The sequence below is a fragment of the Musca domestica genome, unplaced genomic scaffold (assembly GCF_030504385.1).
Source record: "Musca domestica strain aabys unplaced genomic scaffold, Musca_domestica.polishedcontigs.V.1.1 45, whole genome shotgun sequence".
Lineage (NCBI taxonomy): Eukaryota > Metazoa > Arthropoda > Insecta > Diptera > Muscidae > Musca > Musca domestica.
Genome location: NW_026712335.1, coordinates 5587194 through 5607257, shown reverse-complemented (window position 1 = coordinate 5607257; position 20064 = coordinate 5587194). Strand labels below are relative to the sequence as shown.

Sequence of the window (20064 nt, the reverse complement as noted above, 5' to 3'; positions counted from 1 at the left end):
TGATGCTGAGTCCTGTTGGAATGTCCAAGGCCTGCGGCCAAAATGTTTGCGTGCCCAAGGCTTTAATATACCCTCCAGAATGTTTTCGCGATAATATTCAGCATTTATTCTGATGCCACGGACGATTAATACGGCCGGAGAGATTTATGAGACCAATAAGGTATTATGTCAGCTGCTTCAAAAAACCTGTCATCGAAGAAGATGGCACTTGGTTACCGGTTGCAGGGTATCCAAGGCCATCTTACCGGTAATCTCGAGAAAAAGAACCAGCTGCCTTCGGTCACTTAGTTGGTCAGATCTAAGAATCGCGGTAGGCTTAATGACTGTCAATTGCAGTATACTACTATATATACTTCTCTCTTTAATCCCCCTTTATTCTCTTTCTCGTTCCGATATCCATCATATCACCAAGAACCCGGAGTGTAGTAGTTGTCGTCTCCCATGTTGTTGCGCATCCTTAAACCAAACCAAAACTTCAACCAAGTCGATTTAGATATATCTATAGCTACCATATAAAGGCTTTCGCAAAGTCAACATACCTATTTTTTTGGTGGAAATCAGCCCCAAAATCTCCAAACTAAATCAAGATATAAAGATCGGACACTACTAATGAAACTTACTTAATTACTTCACTTCAATTAACATAGGTGAAACATTTTATATGCCACGAAATCAAACAAATCTGTGTTTAAACTCGTTGTGCACGCCTTCATGTATTAAAAACTACGAATTTAGTTTTATCTTCTCATAACCATTTTTTTTCTTTATTTTAATTTGTTCAATTACGTAAGATGTAAATATGACATTGATTGCATATGACAGTTTGAATGCATACAAATGTATATGAATTTTGTAATATAATCCATTTATGTTTGGAAAATAATTTAAACATTTTCAGATGATAATATGTGAATTTAATACACCATTTTACTTTTTGGAATTGTAAAAAAAACGAAGTAATTGTTCTACATAACTAGATCTTATATGGAATAAGTGTCAGTTTAAGTTGTTGATGACAAAAGATCAAAATGCTACTCATCTTTTTCTTTTTCTCAAAAGAAAGACGCTAAAGCTAACTTACAAAATGAATGGGAAAATTGCACGTCTTTGTTTGGGATAATCTTTGAACTCTTTTCTGTAGTTGCGGTGTTTGCCCAAAGCCCAAACGGTCATTTGGAAAGCACCAGCAAAGGCGAACAGCAGGGCAGGCAAACAAGACGTCATAATGGAGAAGGATATCCAAGCACCGATTTCATAGGTGTAGTTGGGGCAAGAGACCAAGCTGTTGAATAAAAATGATATGTTGTTATGAGTGAAATGTTGTTTTGTGTTGATATTTCTAAATGAATACTCACTGGAACAAGTTTGTCAATGGATTGCCATCGGGTACGGGAATTTTGCGTACCTTAGTGCCAGGTGGTCTCAAGTTACGCAAAGCAATGTGCACCGAGAAATTGCCCAATTCACAGAACTGCAAATGAAGAAGAGAAATAATAAATCAATTGCAATTAAAGGCAGAGCATTATACCCGTTCATTATTAAACAGCAATGGACAAATCAAAAATTTTTTACCCAATAAAATAAAACGTAAAGCCTTGTCTTTAACTAATTTACAAGTCTATGAATTTCAAAGTCCAAACAATTTTATACATATCGTATAGGTATATATTATACGATGTCAAAATATTGTGGAATGTTTACGTATTTATTGTGGTTAAGCCACTTTTAAAAATGCATTAATATCTGTATTGCTAGAATGACTGGTATATTCATTACTACGATTAAGAAAAGTTTATTGAATATTTTGTACTGACTTGAACCACTGAAATCTTAAAAGTACCGTTAGATTTATACACCGATTTAGTAGCAAAGCAAAGTGTCGACGAAAACCCTGAACTTTAACCCTTTCTAATAACAATAATTGAGACGGTATATAAAATTCTTGAACATTGCTTAGCAATTATAATTCCAAATATTTACATAAAAATGCTAACACAAAGGTGTGACATTAACTTACCGCAAACAAAGCCAGAGCGGCCCAAACTTGCAACATACAGGGCGATGTGAAAAATGGATGATTGACATGATACGAAACGTAAGCGGTGAATCCCCAATAGTAAGAGCAATTTTTGAAGAGATTACGCAAGGGCATAGTGGAGTGAGAGAATCGATGAACAAAAATGGTTTCCAATAATCGCTTCACATAATGGACAGTGTAACATATCGCAGCGATACTGCAATAAAAAAGAAACAAAATTAGTTGAATGAAACACACTCACACACTGATATACACGCATGCACACCACATCAACAACAATACATTATAAACATACGTAGCCGATATAAAAGAAACTGAAAACTTTTGTCATAGTTTCTTTTTTTTAAAGAAACATGTTAATTATGCAAAAATTATACAAATTCAAGTTCGAGGTACAACAAATTTAGTAAAACGCTCTCAATACAAACAAAACGTAGACGTTCGTTTGGGGTCAAACTAGGTTAGGCATTTCTTAAGCGTTTGTTATGGCTATCAATGTTATTAATATTGGATAGAAAGATAGATGCATGTGTGCGAGTGTACGTGAGCGATTTGGTTGCTGGTTCATTTGTGTTGTTCCATAACTTTCTCAGATTTTAAATTTTAATAATTGGTTTTGAAAAAGTGCATACTTTCAAGGGAAAGTTATGGAATCTAATCTCTGTTATCACCAATCAAAGGGAATATTTTTCTTATTCATTATCTACAACATTACTTACTGGGTGGTCAGGGAAATGGGTTCTGTGGCATTTTTGCCATAAACTAATTCGGGGCGAGTGTAGAAAAGTAAATACACTATCAAAGGGCCGGCGTATTCAGCCAAAAACACAGTTTTCCAGCCAATTTGTGGTCCCAAATCCTTGACGTACACCTTATCACCGGCTTGTACTTTGAGGTTTCGCAAAGTCTCGGTATCTTTGATTGCCTTGCCTTTTGGTTCCAGACGCAACGATTGTCTATCGGCCGAAGGTGTTTGCTTAAATTTATTGTGAATAAGTTGCCTCAAGTATGAAATATCCGTTTCCGCAGCAACGGACATTTTTCCGTAGGGCTTCAGTGTTTTTGCATTAACAATTTCAATCTATAAAAATTCACATTTTAATTATTTATGAATTAATTAAGTATTGCAACTCAAATACATACCTCCATTTTTATGTAGTATATCTAATAGCTTTGGTTAATGACTGGAATTAAATACAGTCACGGTCCTCCACCAAACCGAGTCGAACACCTTCTTATAAAAGTTTGAATGACAGGTAGACAAGTCAAAGTTCGTATAGCAAGCCATGCGTTAGGGCACAGTAAATGCGAAAAGAATCAGCTGAGCGGTGTAACTTAAAGTAGGACGCAAACAAAATAATATGTCGTTTACTTGACCATGATTTTTCTGGAGAAAAAAGATTAAGGTTATTTTTTTACAATTTCATAGAACAACCAGAAAAGTAGTCGAATAAGAAAAATGTAATACTGTATCAGACTTGTATGGTGTCAAATATTTTTTTAACATGCATCAATTGGTTTTGTTGATTAGAAAAGAACCTACAAAGTATGGATTTATGTAAGAGTTTTTAATATGCCAAATTCATTTAATAAAAAGTAGTAAGAGGGAGCGCTATATTTGTGTGTGCCCTCTTTATTTTATTTAACTAAGTTTTACTAGGAAAAAAAGTTCTAACTATTATAACACCCTGCTTATTTTGCGATGGAATTGACTTATTAAACAATTTGGATTAACAACGGGGCTTTATCAACGACGCAAATGTTCCGATATTTTACATTACGAAAATTTTTTTCATTCCTTACTTTATTTTGCAAAAACCATCCAGCGCCAGTTCCATCAAGTAATAATAAACAACTGTTATTAGAAAAACTTATATTGTGTGGGAGATTTTCCACAGAATTGGATACAAAAAATGGGGAATATTGTTTTTTTTTTCCATAATTATATATTTACATTTTCCACGTTAATTGGCAACAACTGTTAATTTGAAAAATATGCATTTCTGTTACAACTAAATTTGAAATAATATCAAAATAGTTTAGTTTTTTATTCAAAACAATACACACTCATATATATACTGTGTATATGTTTTGATAAAATAGGACTACCAAAAGAAAAAAGTTGTATATAGGCAAAGCTTGGAAGCATTGATATGTCAAAAAATTTAAATGTTTTTTTCAAATATAAGTAGATTTTTATAGGTTTCCTTATACTACGTCAGTCGGCAGCTACTAAAATTCGCGTTTTTTCAAAATTTTTTACAAATTTAAATAATTTTTTATTTAACATTTTCAATTCCAATATTGATTTGACAGTTCATTGTCGCAGCAGCTGTGTCGGCGCGTCTACCTATATTCTTCTACCATAGGAGCATGGCAGAAGAATACAGGTAGATGCATCAACGCTTGGGAGCATTGATATGTCAATAAAATTCAAAAGTTTTTTCAAATATAAGTAGATTTTTATATGTTTTCTTATACTACGTCGTTCGAAGGCTATTATAACTCGCGTTTTTCAACAATTTTTACAAATTTAAATAATTTTTTATTCAACATTTTCAATTCCAAAATTGGTTTGACAGTTCATTGTCCCAGCAGCTGTGTCGATGCGTCTACCTATATTCTTCTACCATGCATGGGAGGTAGCTTTGTTTTATCTTCTGTAATTGCGTCATGTATAAGAGTTTGTATTAAAACATGTTCTATGTGAACCTACTATAACTTTCAGCTAAATACACAAAAGTCGTTATAATTGACGGCGGTATATTTGGTTAAAGTTCAACGCCGTCATTACATATAGGTTTTTTCGCGGCTCAGTTCTCTATTCTCTTAGCGTTCCTCGACAGATTGGATTTTTAATTACAGAAGAAATATTGTGATTTTCAAGCCTGTAGGATAAAAATAACATGAAGAAAAACAAACCAATATTGTACGATCCTCAAATAATAAATCGTGTCAAACAGGTGAGTCCTAAAAGTGAGAATACAAACGAAAAAGTTCGTGTAAGCTCCAATGTCAAAGCAAAGCATTGAGGCATGAAAAAATAGCAATGCATTCACACCGGCACAACTTCGAAATATTGGATGCAATCTTTGGCGGTACACTATACTTGTGTGAAATGAAATTAGGTTAAGTTGATATGGTTTTCAAATCAATAATTTCTCTCCATATTTTGAAATTTTCGTGTCACATCTGGTAACTTGATAACTGACTACTTGTGCCGCCATAGTACTTGGAGGAAAATGTCGATAAAACCTATTTGGATGTGACTATTATGACAAAACATTTGCAAGAGCGTTATCCAGAATATGCTCGTCGCAAAATGGCACCATTCCGGGCATTGGTCGAACAAGGTAATTGTTTAAAGTTAATAGCGTATTTGAATAAGTTCATTTAAAAATATTTTTATATTTTTAGCATACCATGTGGTATCACAAAGCTATGGACTTGATGATCAAGTGTCCAGTGGAGATGAATCTGATGCTTCGGATTTGGAAGTAATGGATGTAAGTATATTGTGTGTAAAAATATGTTTATACATTCGTTAATGCAGTAGTGTCCATGAGTTTAATTTGAGGTACAGGTGGTTGTAAAATAAACATTTTTGGATGTGTGGCAACCAATATGTTTACTTTTGCTCTGTACTGTTATGTCTGTTTATTGTATATTGGAATTAGTCAGAATATATAATAACTGATTGGAAAATGATAAGTTACATTTTCATAAATCATTCCTCTTTCTCCATTAAAACCGCTCCTATCATTGCATTGTTTAATAAATCACATTCTTATGTATTTAAAATTCTTGGCTTTTCAGGACTCTTCCAACAATTTAATGAGCTCCATGATGAGCGATTTGTATAGCAAACCTAAACCACCATCATCTTCTGCTGCCGCTGTACCTTCAGCAAATAAAAGTTCTGCCGAAGCAATCGACATTAGTAGCGACGAAAGCGGTGATGAATCTACTCCATCAAAATCAAATGGAAAAAATTTGCCCAAAGGTATATGTATGCGAAAATTTGTAGTACGTAAATTATAACACTTCTTTTTATATAGCTGTAAGTAGTCTACCCATATCGAAGAATTCTGCCATTACTGTTACCAAAATCCAAGTTCCCACATCATCTGTGCAAGATCCTTCATCGAAGGGTTCATCTTCAACAGCTTCTAATGCAACGGACTCTAATTCATTACCTCCCCTTCCACAACTTCCTGGCCTGAAACGGCATGAGAGTGCTAGTGGATCGAATCCAGCTACGGTAGGACAACCATCAAAAAAACGTAAGTTGGATGAAACAATTAATGAAACGTCAATGTATACGAAAAATCGTCAAATGACAAATCAATTCAACAAATTAGAGAAAAGCGACAATGCGAACAATGCCTATATAATGCAGCAGCTGCAACGTCATACCCAACAGTTGCGCCAGCAACAGTCCTCCTCAAATCGTGGCAATAGCAATGATTCGGATCGCCCCTTCAATGCTAACAGTGGCGGTGGTGGGGGCGGCAGTAGTGGTGGAGGTTCGCGTTCACGTAAATATAAAAAGGAAGTCCAATTGCGTAAATCTAGGGAAACTTTCCAAGATATTGGAGGCATGGAGAAAACACTTAAGGAGCTTTGCGAACTACTTATGCACATTAAATCGCCCGATATATATTTTGTATTGGGATTGATGCCACCCAGGGGCATATTATTGCATGGGCCACCTGGATGTGGTAAAACTTTATTGGCTCACGCCATAGCTGGGGTGAGTAATGCGTTCCTCTAGATATAAAATTGCTTTATTTAGTGGGACATAGTCAATACGACATTGGGTATGCCACTTTGGAAGCGTTTTTATTCAAAGAATATTTCAATAAAAAAATATATATTTTTTTAAATTTCAGCAACTTAATTTGGCACTGATTGAAATTCCTGCCACCGAACTAATTGCTGGCGTTTCTGGGGAATCCGAAGAACGTATACGTGATGTTTTTGATCAAGCGGCAGCATGTGCTCCTTGTGTTTTGTTCATTGATGAAATTGATGCAATCTCTTCTAATCGTTCTATGGCTCAACGAGACATGGAAAGACGCATTGTTTCGCAATTAATTAGTAGTTTGGACAACTTGAAATTATCTGAAGGTGGTCAGTCGGTTTTGGTTATTGGTGCAACTACTCGGCCGGATGTCTTAGATCCCGCTCTCAGACGAGTTGGTCGTTTTGATCATGAAATTTCAATTGGTATACCGACACGTAAAGATCGTAAAGATATATTGACCATAATATGCGAAGGTTTATCGGTGGAACAAAAGTGTGACTTCGACAAAATAGCAGAACTGACACCTGGCTATGTTGGCGCCGACTTATTGGCTCTCGTTTCAAGAGCAGCAACAATTGCCGTTAAAAGGAAGTTAGTAAATAATATATTTAATAGATATGAGGGTTGCTTATTTTAAAATTGTAATTTTTTAGATGTTCTGAGCAGATGCGTGCCTTCCAGCTGAAGGCCCAACGTAATATAACAATAGTAGATTTGGACGACGATAACGAAGAGGAAGGCGATAAGAAATCGAAGAGTAAGGATGATAATTCTTCATCTGATGCTTCGCCTGGTAATGACCAACAAGAAAAACCCACCGATGATACAGAAAAAATGGCTGTTGATACGACGGAAGCTGATACCAAAAAGAGGGAAACTGCAGAAGAACCCACTTCTTCCGATAAAAATAACGCAGAAGACGATGTAGAAATGGAAGATGGTACAAAGGAAAAAACAAATGAAAAAGACGAACCAGCAAAAGCAAGTCAGGAATCATCATCATTAAAGGCAGCAGAAAAGGAAGAAACGAAAAATAGCTCCAAAACTGATGACGTTGTTAGCGATGAAAACATAAAATTGCCTGAGCCCACATTATTTGAATTACTTAATTGGCTTGACAATCCACCGGAGGATATAACATTTGTATCTGAATTTTGTATAACCCTAAATGATTTCTGTGAAGCCGTGAAGGTGGTGCAACCCTCAGCCAAACGAGAAGGTTTCATAACGGTGCCCGATGTTACATGGGACGATGTGGGATCATTGCAAGATATACGCGAAGAACTGAAATTAGCCGTACTGGCACCAGTGAAATTCCCCGAGAAGTTGACACGTTTGGGATTGTCAGCGCCCTCGGGTGTTTTGTTATGTGGACCTCCCGGATGCGGTAAGACTCTGCTTGCCAAAGCTATAGCAAATGAGGCTGGAATTAATTTCATATCCGTTAAGGGACCAGAGTTAATGAATATGGTAAAATTGAAAAGCTTACTGTAAATATATGATATTAATTAATTTTTGTAATATTTCAGTATGTAGGCGAAAGTGAGCGCGCCGTCAGGGCGTGCTTCCAGAGAGCAAGAAATTCTTCACCCTGCGTTATATTCTTTGATGAATTCGACTCACTGTGTCCCAAACGTTCTGACGGCAATGAAGGTGGTTCCGGTACTAGGGTCGTCAATCAATTACTGACTGAAATGGATGGTGTTGAAGATCGGCAGGGTGTTTATATTTTGGCTGCCACAAATCGTCCTGATATTATAGATCCCGCCATTTTACGTCCCGGCCGTTTAGATACCATTCTTTATGTCGGACTACCGGAAAAACAAGATCGTCTCGAGATCTTGAAGGCAAGCACGAAGGTTGGAGGTCCTCAATTTAAATTTCTTAAGAATATCAATAAAGCTGAATGTTATTTTTTCCAGAATGGTACAAAACCTGTTTTAGGATCAGATGTTGACTTTGAAGAACTAGCATCATTGACAGATGGTTATACTGGAGCTGATTTAGCTGGTCTCGTGCGACAGGCTTCAATGATGGCTCTCAAGGAATCTTTAAATAATGCGGAAATAAAATTGGAAGATTTGTGTGTGTGCCGAGATCATTTCCAAAAAGCCCTCAAAATGTTAAGGCCTTCTGTCAGTGCGCAGGTAAATGTTAAGATAAATGTTTAATTTGTCATCTTTATAATCGTTTATGAATTTTAAAATTTGTTTTCTTACAGGATCGCAAGGTCTACGACAAGTTACGTTTAAAATATGCGGCACCTCGCGTTTCCATAACAGACATTGAAACAGCGGCAAATTAAATTTTAAGTTTTGCGTTTCCATTCTTTTTTTTTTTTTTTTGCATATTGTAAAATGTTCTTTTTGTCTGTAATGAAATGTAGTAATATCAATTATCAAACTAAATGTTGATACAATGCCAGTTTTCGAAAACAAAAATGTTAAACATCGTAGAATAAAAGTTAATTTTTATACATATTCTTAAAAACAAACAAACAAACATTTCATAATTAATAATAGCTGGACAATTGGCAAAGCATATTCCATACAAAACTCTCACATATACATTTACAAAACCAATTGAAGTTGTAAATTTCCATTATTTTTACAAAAAATAAACCGAATATTTGTAAACGTATATATATTAAAGAAAATTAATATAATAATGGATTTTTTTTCTATTTCATGGGAGACCATTGGGACATTAAATGTCTGTATATTGTTCGTAGATGTTTAATGACTGTCTATGTAAAATTCCAACCACACGAATGATTATTTTCAAAAGTTCGTAAGCAAATAGACCCTCGTTCGTTCTGAATTTTATATAAATAGATAGATGAACATTTTGGCCGCAGATCTTGGACATTCCAACAGGACTCAGCACGCGCCACCCAAGAATGGTTACAAAATGAGATTCCAACCAAGGCAACCAAAATTTCCCTTGGGCTATGGTGAATGGAGTATTTTGGAAAGCAAGGTTGGCACTAAAAAATACCAAAGTGTCGATCATCTTAAACAAGCGCTTCGCCGGGACTGGGCCAAAATACCGCAGAGCAACATTCGGGCAGCGTGTGATGGTTTCATTGGCCGTTTTAAGGCCATAATTCGTGCCAAAGATGACCAATTCGAACAAATCAAAAAAATTAGATGCTATTTCCGACATTTTTTGCTTTCATTCAAAAAAATTAAAAAAAAAAAATGTAAAAATTATGGCGTTTTACTTTGTTGCAGTTTTTTTTATCTCACCCTGTATATCTAATTCATTGTTTGAAAATCCCACATCTAAAGTTTCATATAATTTGTACAATGTGTTGATATACCATCAGAATATCAAGCATTTATAGCATTTGTCATTGCGTTTCCAACTCCAAGAAATCAAAGTCAATGGAGCCTACATTTCAAGAAGAATGTTTTATTTAAATTCATCATCTATCAACGATGGATAATAGCAATCAGTAGCTCTTTGGGTTTTAACATTAAATTTAGGTTGTATTTTGTTGTTGTTTTTCGCTTCCTCCTCGAATGATTCCGTCAAAAGAACTTGTTCAGATTGCCCAAGATTTGAACTCGGTTTCGTATTACTTTCTTCCTTCGGAGTAATTATGATTTTTGGCAAACTTGGTTCCATTTGACTTTCAAGCACTTCTTTTGCCTCACTTTCGTCTATTTGCGATTTAATACTATAGGCTTGTTTGCACATTTCTCGTATACCACACCAACTTTCACTGCTCAGTGGACTAATCTTTTCTGGTGGTGGTTGAAACCCATATTCTGTAGATGGCAACTCCATTACCAGGCAAATGGGGATTTTAACAACACCATATGCATAGTCGACCACAGAACCGGCAATGATTCGTTTGGTAATATTTGAAATGCTTCCAACACGATAGTAACGGCCATTGTATGATTTAATTGCATTCCTGGCGGCCATGGCCACACTTTCCATTAGTTTGTAGTCTTGGGGTAAGGATCTAAAAAAAACGAATCGAACAGAAATAACACACCAAAAAGATTCCCTACTAAACATATAATATGCATTACTGCATTGCATTTTGACTTAGAAGGATGTCCATTCTGATAAGTGTATGTGTGTGTGTGTGCGAACTATTCAACTTACTTGCTATGGCCCCAGGGATACATTATACATTGAGCATATGAGTGCAATGACAGAAAGAATAAAAGTTTTGGTGCCAGCTTGTGTAGCATCTGGGCAAGGGATTTCGTTTCCGGTTCAGAGAAGGGTTTATCGCCTGGATAAGTGTTTCTTTTCGCTTTCGATTTGCATTGATCCCAATGGATATCAAAATTACGATTACAATCTGTTCCCACATAGCCATCATCGTCGTGGGGACGACGATTTTTACGCCATCGAGGATTCTGCGAATGTAAGAGTTAGATAGAAAGTAAAGTTGTACAATAAATCATAGTACTTAAAGAGGAAAATCAAATGAGGGTTGCTATCGGTGTCTTGAGTCCTAAATAGATGAATTAACCTAGAAAGATGTGATGCTCAGAGAGCTATTTTATAACTTCAGACTTATAGCCAATATGGTTAAAATATTTTTAATCGTCTTTATGTACAAAATCTCGTGTAGAAAGCAAAAGTAACAACCGGCCGATTTGGAAACAAATTCAACATAGTTAAATTTTTATTAATCATAGTAAGATTTGTATTAAATAAGATCGACCAGTCCCTAAAATGCAGATTAATTTAATTTTTTTTTTAATTTCCACGAAACTGATGTTTTGTTTTAAAATGGTATATAGTAATCTACTCCTTGTGGAACTTCCCCAACAAAAGTTCAAAATAAAAATCATATGTCATATATCATAGGGAGTACCAGATACAGGGTGAGATGAAAAAACTGCAACAAAGTCAGGCGCCATAATTTATAATTTATTTATTTTTTTTTAAATTTAATTTAATTGAATGAAAGCAAAAAATGTAGGAAATAGCATCAAATTTTAGAATAAGTTTAGATTTGTTCGAATTTGTCACCTTTGGCACGAATTATGGCCTTCAAACAGCCAATGATACCGTCACATGCTGCCCTGCGGTCTTTTGGCCCATTCCCGACGAAGCGCTTGCTTGAGGTGATCAACACTTTGGTATTTTTTAATGCCAGCCTTGCTTTCCAAAATACTCCAAACACAATAGCCCAACGGATTGGTATCTGGAGATTTTGGTGGCCATTGTGCGCTGGAAATGATGCGAGGCATCTCATTTTGTAACCATTCTTGGGTTGCGCATGCTGAGTCCTGTTGAAATGTCAAAGGTCTGCGGGCAAAATGTTTGTGTTCCCAAGGCTTTAATACACCCTCCAGATAATAATATTTGGCATTTATTCTGATGCCACGGTCTATTATTACGAGCGGAGAGCAATCATCGGCTGTTACGACGGCCCACACCACCACCATGGCCGGCGCTTGAGTTCTGGTAGCCAACCGAAGGTGCACATTTTCAGCTGACCATTTTGGCAAGTAAACGCGATCATTTTGTTTGCTTACAAACTGCTGGACAATAAATGTTTTCTCATCGAAGCGGAGAAAACCAAATTCGGCAGTTCACCACTTTCGGCCAAGCGAAGCAACTCTTTAGCTCTTTTGAGTCTATTTTCTTTCTGTTGCGGTGTAAATTCTTGCACTTTTTGGAATTTTAATGACATTAACCCGAGTTCATTCTTCAATAATTGCCGAATGGAAAATTGCGATACGACCATCCATTTTTCGGGCGCTGCGTTGTGGGTTTCGATCACGTCGCTTCTTTACTTTTCGAACCATTTCTGCTGATGTTGCTGTTTTCTTCCGTCCACTTCCTTGACGTCGGGCTACGCTACCAGTATCACGATAACGATTTATTCACATTTAAATGCTGGAGTGCTCTAACGATAGCCACTTGCGGTTTTTAAGCCAAATATAAAGAAATCACACTATCACGCTTGAATTCCATCGCGAATAACTTTTTTTCTGAAAAATTCTCACCAAAATGCTTTTGTACGCTTGTTTATAATGAGCTGTCACTGAAATAAGTTTAATACCTCTCGGACGAGTGGCTTAGAAATGACAGCAGTCTGAAGTTGGTTGCAGTTTTTTCATCTCACACTGTATATATAAGATTTAATATATTGTGAAATTGTTTGATATCATAAGCTTATCGTATACTGCTATCGGCAAAACTGACCTAATTGTCTCCTCTAACTTGTCTCCTCTACATTTTATTGTATGTGTAAAAGAAATGATTCGATCCTAATCTAGGACAAATTTTCATTTTGTGTTTCATACCTTATTTTTGGAATATTCATAGCCATCGGGATTAACTACGGGCACAATAAAGAAACGCAATTTCCTCAACAACTCCCGATGACGGCCATTCTTTTCCGTCAGCTGGTGAATGCAGTGCAAAGCAACCGTTACGGTAATCCATTCACGAGCATGCGTGCCGGCCTCAATGAACACCGTGTTTCGGCCTCGTTCCGGTGCACACAACTCCAACTCCTTTAATTCCCCACAATATGTACTGGGCGCCGAAGAGATACGATTCTCTTTCGCCTGGGCCCATAAATTTCGTTCACTATTCCAATGAATTTCTATGGCTCGTATGGGACGTCTTTCGTAGGAGAGTCCCAAGGTGTGAAGCTTTACAAATTCACAATAACGTAAACGTAGATAATCCAAATATTGTAGAATTTCACCATACGATAAGTAGCTATTTAAAACATCCGGTCGGGGTAGCTCAATTAATCTTGAAATCGAGGCTGTTGATCTGGTGGGTCTCTTACGTTTTTCTTTTTTCAATTCCTTGAGGGCGGAGGACGAGGCACCGATGCGGCCTGTGTAAATGCGGCTGGTTTTGGCATGAGCCAATTTGGGCAGATAACGTTGTGATGCTAGTGACTGTAGGCTTAAATGTTGACCAGATATTTCCAATGGCTTATTACTGTTTGCCATAATTTTGATTACGATTTCCAAAAAAAAATTATATTTTTACACAAATAAATTTACAAACAAAAAATATTTAAAATTTTTTAAATTACTACTTTCAAATGCTCATTTGCTACTGTTTCTTTTTTTGTATTTTTAAATTTCTTTGGTAGTTTTTTTTTTCCTTTGTGATAAGTACTGCCAAGTGTTTTCTATGTTGGCCCAGAGGCAAATGAAGCCACGAAAGTTCTTAAGCTAGACTGACATGAACGTTTCCATGCAGTGGATTAAAGAAAAACAAAAGACTGTCGAACAACGACGACGTCGCTGGCAAAGATAAGGCAAACTATGCCAAACATTTTTTATGTTGAGTATGGTCGTTCCCGGTTCCCTAGTCCCTAGCAGTGGTAAAGTTTGTCCCTATCCCTATTATTAAAGGACAAAATGATTGTTTTTTTTTTCTTTCTCATAAATTCATAATATCAACACACGCAAACTTGCAGTGTCAACCGATTTTCTCCCACAAAAGGCGGCTCCTCTTCCTCGCTCATTCGATAGGTTCCCCCATACATGTCTTTTGGTAGAATTTGACGATATGCGTGTTGCGTGTTTATCTATTTATGCTAACTGCTAAAGAAAGAAAAATGTCTTTGTTTATGCTTGTCTCAGTCGTTTATATCGTTAAAAGAACATATAGGCATTCAAATTACCCGTAATCACTGTATAAATAATTTAGTCAGTTTCATAGTTTAGTTGGGTAGGGAGTTTGGTAGGCGCAACTGTTGATTTATTTACCAATTACGGTGGGACAAAAGGGTTAAGCATTTGTATTTATCATGATTTTGAAAAAGAAACCTTAGATTAAATAGATTTCATGGAGGAATTTAATAAATTTGAGTAGAAAAAGTAGGCATTTTATGATTGATGTTTTAACAATTAAAATATCAGCTAAGTTCGACCGGGCCAAACTATTAATACTCTCCAACATTTGGATGAAACTTGCAAAATGCAAAAAAAATCTATTTAAAAATGCCGCTATTATTAAAAAAATTCCATATGTTAGGCGTTTCAGTTATATGCGGCTATACGAAATTGTGGACCTTTATAGCAATTATATTCCAGAGATAATTCTATAAAAAAATGTAGCTAATCAAAATACCGAATATTGGGAAGTACCCTTAACGAGTGCTATACGAAGACGTGAATTGGTGTGGGTAATTTTCAGTTGTAGGAAGCAGAGCCCACTGCGAACTACAAATTCAGAGTTTTAAATATTGCTGCTAAAAAATGCGGATGAAATCTTCAAAATACCGAATATAGGGAGGTTCACCTATGTGGGAAATGTACGAAGATGTGGACCAGTATGGCAATTTTCTGTTATAGGAGGTAGTATCCATTACTAACTCCAAATACCAAAATTTAGACAATTCCGATGAAAAGGGTGACACAAATGATGAAAATACAGAATATAGAGAGGTACAGTTATATGGGGTCTATTCGAAACCGTGGACCTCTACAGCCAATTATCTACCAGAGAAGGTGGTATCTATTACGATGTCCAAATAACAAGTTTTATAAAATGTAGTCTAAAATTTTGGGAGGTACTATACGAAAACGAGGACCTATTTTGTCAATTTAAACACAATTCCGGTATAAAGGGTGATACAAAATATAAAAAAACGTATACTATCAAGTACCCGCTACTTCGTCAGCGAAAAGTCCACCTTAAAATTTTAGATTCATTTCACCAGATCATTTTAGTACTCAAAATTCACAATACGTTCATTATTTCTCGGTCACAATTCCCAAACAAAATTTTATACATCGTACTAACTAATCCGCTGCACCCGTTTTTCCTTTATCGAAAAGGATAATCGAAAAATGATTACTTTTTGCACCAAAAAAGATTTCAAAATTGTTTTCGTTTTGAAGTTTATCGAAGAGCATATTGGTTATAGCATGTTTCCATTGGAAACCGAACAACGTTGTTCGCTCTCAGAATTATGTACACGAATTAACCCGTTCATACGGCATGATTCGTAATTCATAGTAAAATAATTCCTTTTTTTTTAAAAAATTTGGTTGTTGATTTTAATGGGAATTTATACGAAAATGCATGAAATTGTCACTAATATAAATAGAAGAAGATATTGGTTTTCTCCCAAAGATTTATTATATTATTAACTTAACAATTTTCATTCATGTTTTGAACTTTTTGTGTAAATGTTGACATTTTGAACATATTTTTGTATTTTTCTATTTTTAAATACTGCTGGAGAGATACTTGTCAAACATTTTTTCTGCCGATACAAACATTTTGAAAATTTTGCCTCTTTCGTTTGAAGTTTTCGGTGGAAATTTTAACTCGTGGACAAAATGCGTACCTCAAATGAGAGAGAAAACTAAATTTACTTTCGTTTGAATGTACATACGCCATTCAACATTGTAGTTTTCATTCATAATTTTCAGTCTTCTCATTTTTTTTTAATTTCATTTTTCTATTTTTAATTATTAAATGTCATAATTTATTTTTTCAATAAATGTTCTTATTTGTTAGGGATGGGACATATTTTTTCGTTGTTCTGAGAGTGATTTGATATGAGGAAATATGAGGAAATTTTGTGTGAAGAATTAGGTAGTTTTTTCATAGTTAAGGGTCAAACAACGAATAGAGAGCGAATCAAGTGCAGTGGAAACGCCACATTAAACCCTTGCTAAATGTTTCTTTCCAAAACTATTAAATTCAGAATTTCAGCCTTTCACTCAATACCAAAATGTAGTAGCATTTAGTTCTTTTCTTGCAGTTTATGGTATGCATTTTAAAAATATTTTTCATATCTCAACCAACAGTGACCTTAATATCAAATTTAAGCTCTGTAATTTCCTCCAATACGAAATTTAGTACCATTTAGTACAATTATGGTACACATGTTCAAAGTTAGCTCTTTCCACCACAGTGAGATCCATCCAGACACCAACAGTGAGATCCATTCAAATTTTCAGGATTCCAGCCCAATGCATTCATCCAATACCAAATTTATTACCATTTAGAAATTTTTCCTGCAAATATTGGACGCATTTCCAAACCGCAGCTAAATCTCAAAAGCAGATAACATCAGTAGTCTAAATAACATCAGCCAATACCAAATTTAGTATCATTTAGTTCTTTTAGTACAATTGTAGTACAGATTTCAAAAAACATCTCCATATGTCGAGGATATACGTGAACAGCGATCCTGATACCAAATTTCAGATTTCAAGCACTATCTCTACAAGCAATACCACATTTTACCAAATATAGTACTATTTATTACTTTTCATGCATTGTAGTACACATTATCACAAATCCGCTACCATCAGGGGCCCAATACAAAATGTCAGCCTTATTCACCATAAACCAAACTGTACCAAATTTAGTGCCATTAAGTACAGTTCGCACACTTTGTACAGATTTTCAAAGCCATCTTCATGTATCAAATTTACATTATATATTCTCCACAGAACCAAACTCATTCTGATTACTGATTATCCATGAAATCTGGCATTATTAAAAAAAAACGTTAGATTGCGGACCCTTTACAACATCCTAAAAACTTGAAGATTAGAATATGTTTCTAAAAAAGTCAGTTGAAAAAGCCCGTTTAAACTTAATTTTTTTAATAAATTCTTAGAGCAAGATTTTCCCTCTATTCCTTCTAAAAAACTGTAAAAACCCATTCACAATTTATTATGATTTTTTCAACTCTTGTGTAGAAAGATGACATCCAGTGACATTTCATACAAATTACTACAAAATATCGAATATCCAACGAATAATCAACGATTTAATTATACCCTACAACACTATGTGTTGGGGGTATTATAAGTTTGATTGGGCCAAAATTTATGTAACACCTCGAAATATTGATTTCCCACATAGGAAAGTATATATGGATCTTCCTATCTCGCCGAGCTGAGTCGATCTAGCTATGTATGTCCGTCTGTCCATGTTAATTTGTAATCACTCTACAGGTCGCAATTATGGCCCGATCTTCACGAAATTTAGAATGAAGGTGGGGTTAAGGTCAGAATAGAACCCTATTTCTTTTGGAGATGATCGCATAATATTTAGGGGTTGAAATGGACCAAAAACTGAAAAAATTCCTGATTTTGCAGTTGCTCTACAGGTCGCAATTATAGACCAATCGACACGGAATTTCGCATGTAGCTAGAGTTTAGAGCGGGGAAGAAGCCTACCAATTTGGGTGGTCATCGGATAATATTTAGCGGGTAAAATAGAACATATATTTTGTGTTGAAAAAAATCAAAATTTTTCTTTAAGCCGTGAATATTTTAAATCCCGGCGAAATCAAAAGCCATGACAAGGTTACTTCTGATCTTTACATTGATGTTAACATCCACCAAATCGGATATATAGCAAAATATGTGCGATATATATGTCTATCAAAGAAGATATGCTTGAAAGATCTCTTATATGTCGAGAACGGCAGAACTGATTTCGACAGTTCTCATTAATTCAAAATGGCCTCTTGACAGGAAAGAAAAAACGTCTAAAAAAATCGCTCTAAAGATGAATATCTCTCTAAAGATGAAAATATTGATTTTGTAAAATTTTCTCATATTTTTTCAATTTTGTCATATTTTTGGCATATTTTCATTTTGAATTAAACATTTGGTAATATTTCTACAGCTAACAAAACTAAGTAGTTAGGATATCAGGATATCATATACAGATCGCATTTATGGCCCGATCCTTATGAAATTTTGCATGGGGATAAGATGAGGGTTAGAATAGGGGTTGAAATGGACAAAAAAAAAACTGCAAAATTGTCAGCATGTCGTAATTATCGCCCGATAGATGCGTTTCAGTCAAAAACCAATGATAAATGTTAATCTTTTGCCACTTCTGAGAGATTATAGGTCTTTGGGAAATATTGGTTCCAGATCTAGGAAGACAACATCTACCTATAAATTGGAAATGAGCAAATTAGTTCAAGTTTCTATTATTCGAAAATTAGAGAACGAAACCTGATGGTTTTCTTTTATTATTTGTCACAATATCTTGTGGAATTCTTTCGAGTATCTCGCCTATATAAGCTGTATTATTTATTATAGTGTTGTAGGGTATTCAACGGTCGGCCCCGCTCGGCTGTAGTCTTTGCTTACTTGTTCTTAATAACTTTATTCAAACTGATTGTTCCATGCGCCGATTTGGATTTGAATAACCATGCTAATTTTTGGCCTTTATTTAATAATATTGGTATTTAATCAATTATATTAATTTAATAGTTGTTTTATTCTGACAAGATATTTTACAAAACTACCACTTGATTTAATTTATACCTTGTTCTAAACATTCAACTATGCCCGCTCAATAACAACCGTCGGACTATTATTGTGAATGAAGTTCTATTCATCGATTTTTTGCAATTCTATTCATTGCGGCTGATGGTTAGACTGAAATTCATGGCCAAGGTTTTGATTGCTGTTCATCACACTATTGTTTATTATGTTGTAGATATATTTTTATCAATTTAATTAACATAATAATGTGCAATATGTTTTTCCATTTACCGTTAATAATGTTATGAAGATATTCTAACGTTGAATTAGTTTGTTTTGTCTGCTCATTTGTTTCCCTTCCCATGCTGGTGATGTTTTGTTTCGGTTGGCGGTTTCTTTTGTGTGAACGACTGAGTGAAGAAGTTCCGGTGACATGTTTACAGACCTGTCATAGAAGTATTTTTGTTTGTATTCGTGTTTGAAGAAGAACATATATTCTGATTTATTTTTAGATAACAATTGTTACAAGGTTGTTTCATAGATTGGATGGGAAAGGTATCCGGGTAGGGGATATGGATTTTGATATGTAGAGTTATGTAAAGATTAAAGGGTGCAAACTTAATTCATTGATAGTATTTTTAAGCAGAAAAAAGTTAAAACAAGTAAAAATACATTATGTTTGGCTGGGCCGTACTTTACGTACGTAAATCATTAAAACACTGAATATCTTGAGAACCGTTATATGGGGGCTATACAAAACGTGATCCTATACATACAATGTTTCTCCACCGGAGCTAGAACCCATTATGACCTACAAATACAATTTTTTAGACAAATCCGTGGAAAAATCTTGCCAAAATCATCAAAATACTGAATATCGGGAGCTACCATTATGCGAAAACCTGGACCTATATATACGCCATAGAAACTGGAACCCATTTCGAACTACAAATACCAATTTATGGACAAATCCATGGAAAAATGTGGCAAAAATCATCAAAACACATCAAAGA

The 20064-nt window shown here is 35.2% G+C and overlaps 3 protein-coding genes across 3 annotated transcripts; 1 reads left to right on the top strand and 2 right to left on the bottom strand.

Moving 5' to 3' along the window:
- Nucleotides 1-730: 730 nt before the first annotated feature.
- Nucleotides 731-3337, bottom strand: LOC101887858 (very-long-chain enoyl-CoA reductase). The gene is made up of 5 exons (XM_005187896.4): nucleotides 3182-3337; nucleotides 2758-3119; nucleotides 2018-2234; nucleotides 1356-1471; nucleotides 731-1282 (listed from the first exon to the last, which is right to left on the bottom strand). The coding sequence occupies exons 1-5, from the start codon at nucleotides 3185-3187 to the stop codon at nucleotides 1078-1080; spliced, it is 906 nt and encodes a 301-aa protein (XP_005187953.1). The 5' UTR covers nucleotides 3188-3337; the 3' UTR covers nucleotides 731-1077.
- Nucleotides 3338-4840: 1503 nt separating this feature from the next.
- On the top strand, nucleotides 4841-9513 carry LOC101887694 (nuclear valosin-containing protein-like). The gene is made up of 11 exons (XM_005187895.4): nucleotides 4841-5001; nucleotides 5268-5391; nucleotides 5456-5544; nucleotides 5855-6041; nucleotides 6097-6321; nucleotides 6400-6791; nucleotides 6931-7436; nucleotides 7499-8315; nucleotides 8375-8704; nucleotides 8768-8992; nucleotides 9067-9513. The coding sequence occupies exons 1-11, from the start codon at nucleotides 4945-4947 to the stop codon at nucleotides 9148-9150; spliced, it is 3036 nt and encodes a 1011-aa protein (XP_005187952.1). The 5' UTR covers nucleotides 4841-4944; the 3' UTR covers nucleotides 9151-9513.
- A 726-nt stretch (nucleotides 9514-10239) lies between these two features.
- LOC101889019 (carboxypeptidase B1) lies at nucleotides 10240-13905 on the bottom strand. Its single transcript, XM_005187903.3, has 3 exons — nucleotides 13130-13905; nucleotides 10965-11224; nucleotides 10240-10818 (listed from the first exon to the last, which is right to left on the bottom strand). The coding sequence occupies exons 1-3, from the start codon at nucleotides 13793-13795 to the stop codon at nucleotides 10260-10262; spliced, it is 1485 nt and encodes a 494-aa protein (XP_005187960.2). The 5' UTR covers nucleotides 13796-13905; the 3' UTR covers nucleotides 10240-10259.
- Nucleotides 13906-20064: the final 6159 nt, after the last annotated feature.

Excerpts from the sequence above, each read along its gene's own strand:
- LOC101889019 (XM_005187903.3), bottom strand. The coding sequence starts at position 13,795 with ATGGCAAACAGTAATAAGCCATTGGAAATATCTGGTCAACATTTAAGC. Across the intron at positions 11,225-13,129 it reads ATGAATATTCCAAAAATAAG|AATCCTCGATGGCGTAAAAA; the intron begins GTATGAAACACA and ends TTACATTCGCAG. Across the intron at positions 10,819-10,964 it reads TATCCCTGGGGCCATAGCAA|ATCCTTACCCCAAGACTACA; the intron begins GTAAGTTGAATA and ends CGTTTTTTTTAG.
- LOC101887858 (XM_005187896.4), bottom strand. Across the intron at positions 2,235-2,757 it reads CCCATTTCCCTGACCACCCA|TATCGCTGCGATATGTTACA; the intron begins GTAAGTAATGTT and ends TTTTTATTGCAG. Across the intron at positions 1,472-2,017 it reads CCGCTCTGGCTTTGTTTGCG|TTCTGTGAATTGGGCAATTT; the intron begins GTAAGTTAATGT and ends CTTCATTTGCAG.
- LOC101887694 (XM_005187895.4), top strand. The coding sequence starts at position 4,945 with ATGAAGAAAAACAAACCAATATTGTACGATCCTCAAATAATAAATCGT. Across the intron at positions 8,705-8,767 it reads TCTTGAAGGCAAGCACGAAG|AATGGTACAAAACCTGTTTT; the intron begins GTTGGAGGTCCT and ends TATTTTTTCCAG. Across the intron at positions 8,993-9,066 it reads GGCCTTCTGTCAGTGCGCAG|GATCGCAAGGTCTACGACAA; the intron begins GTAAATGTTAAG and ends GTTTTCTTACAG.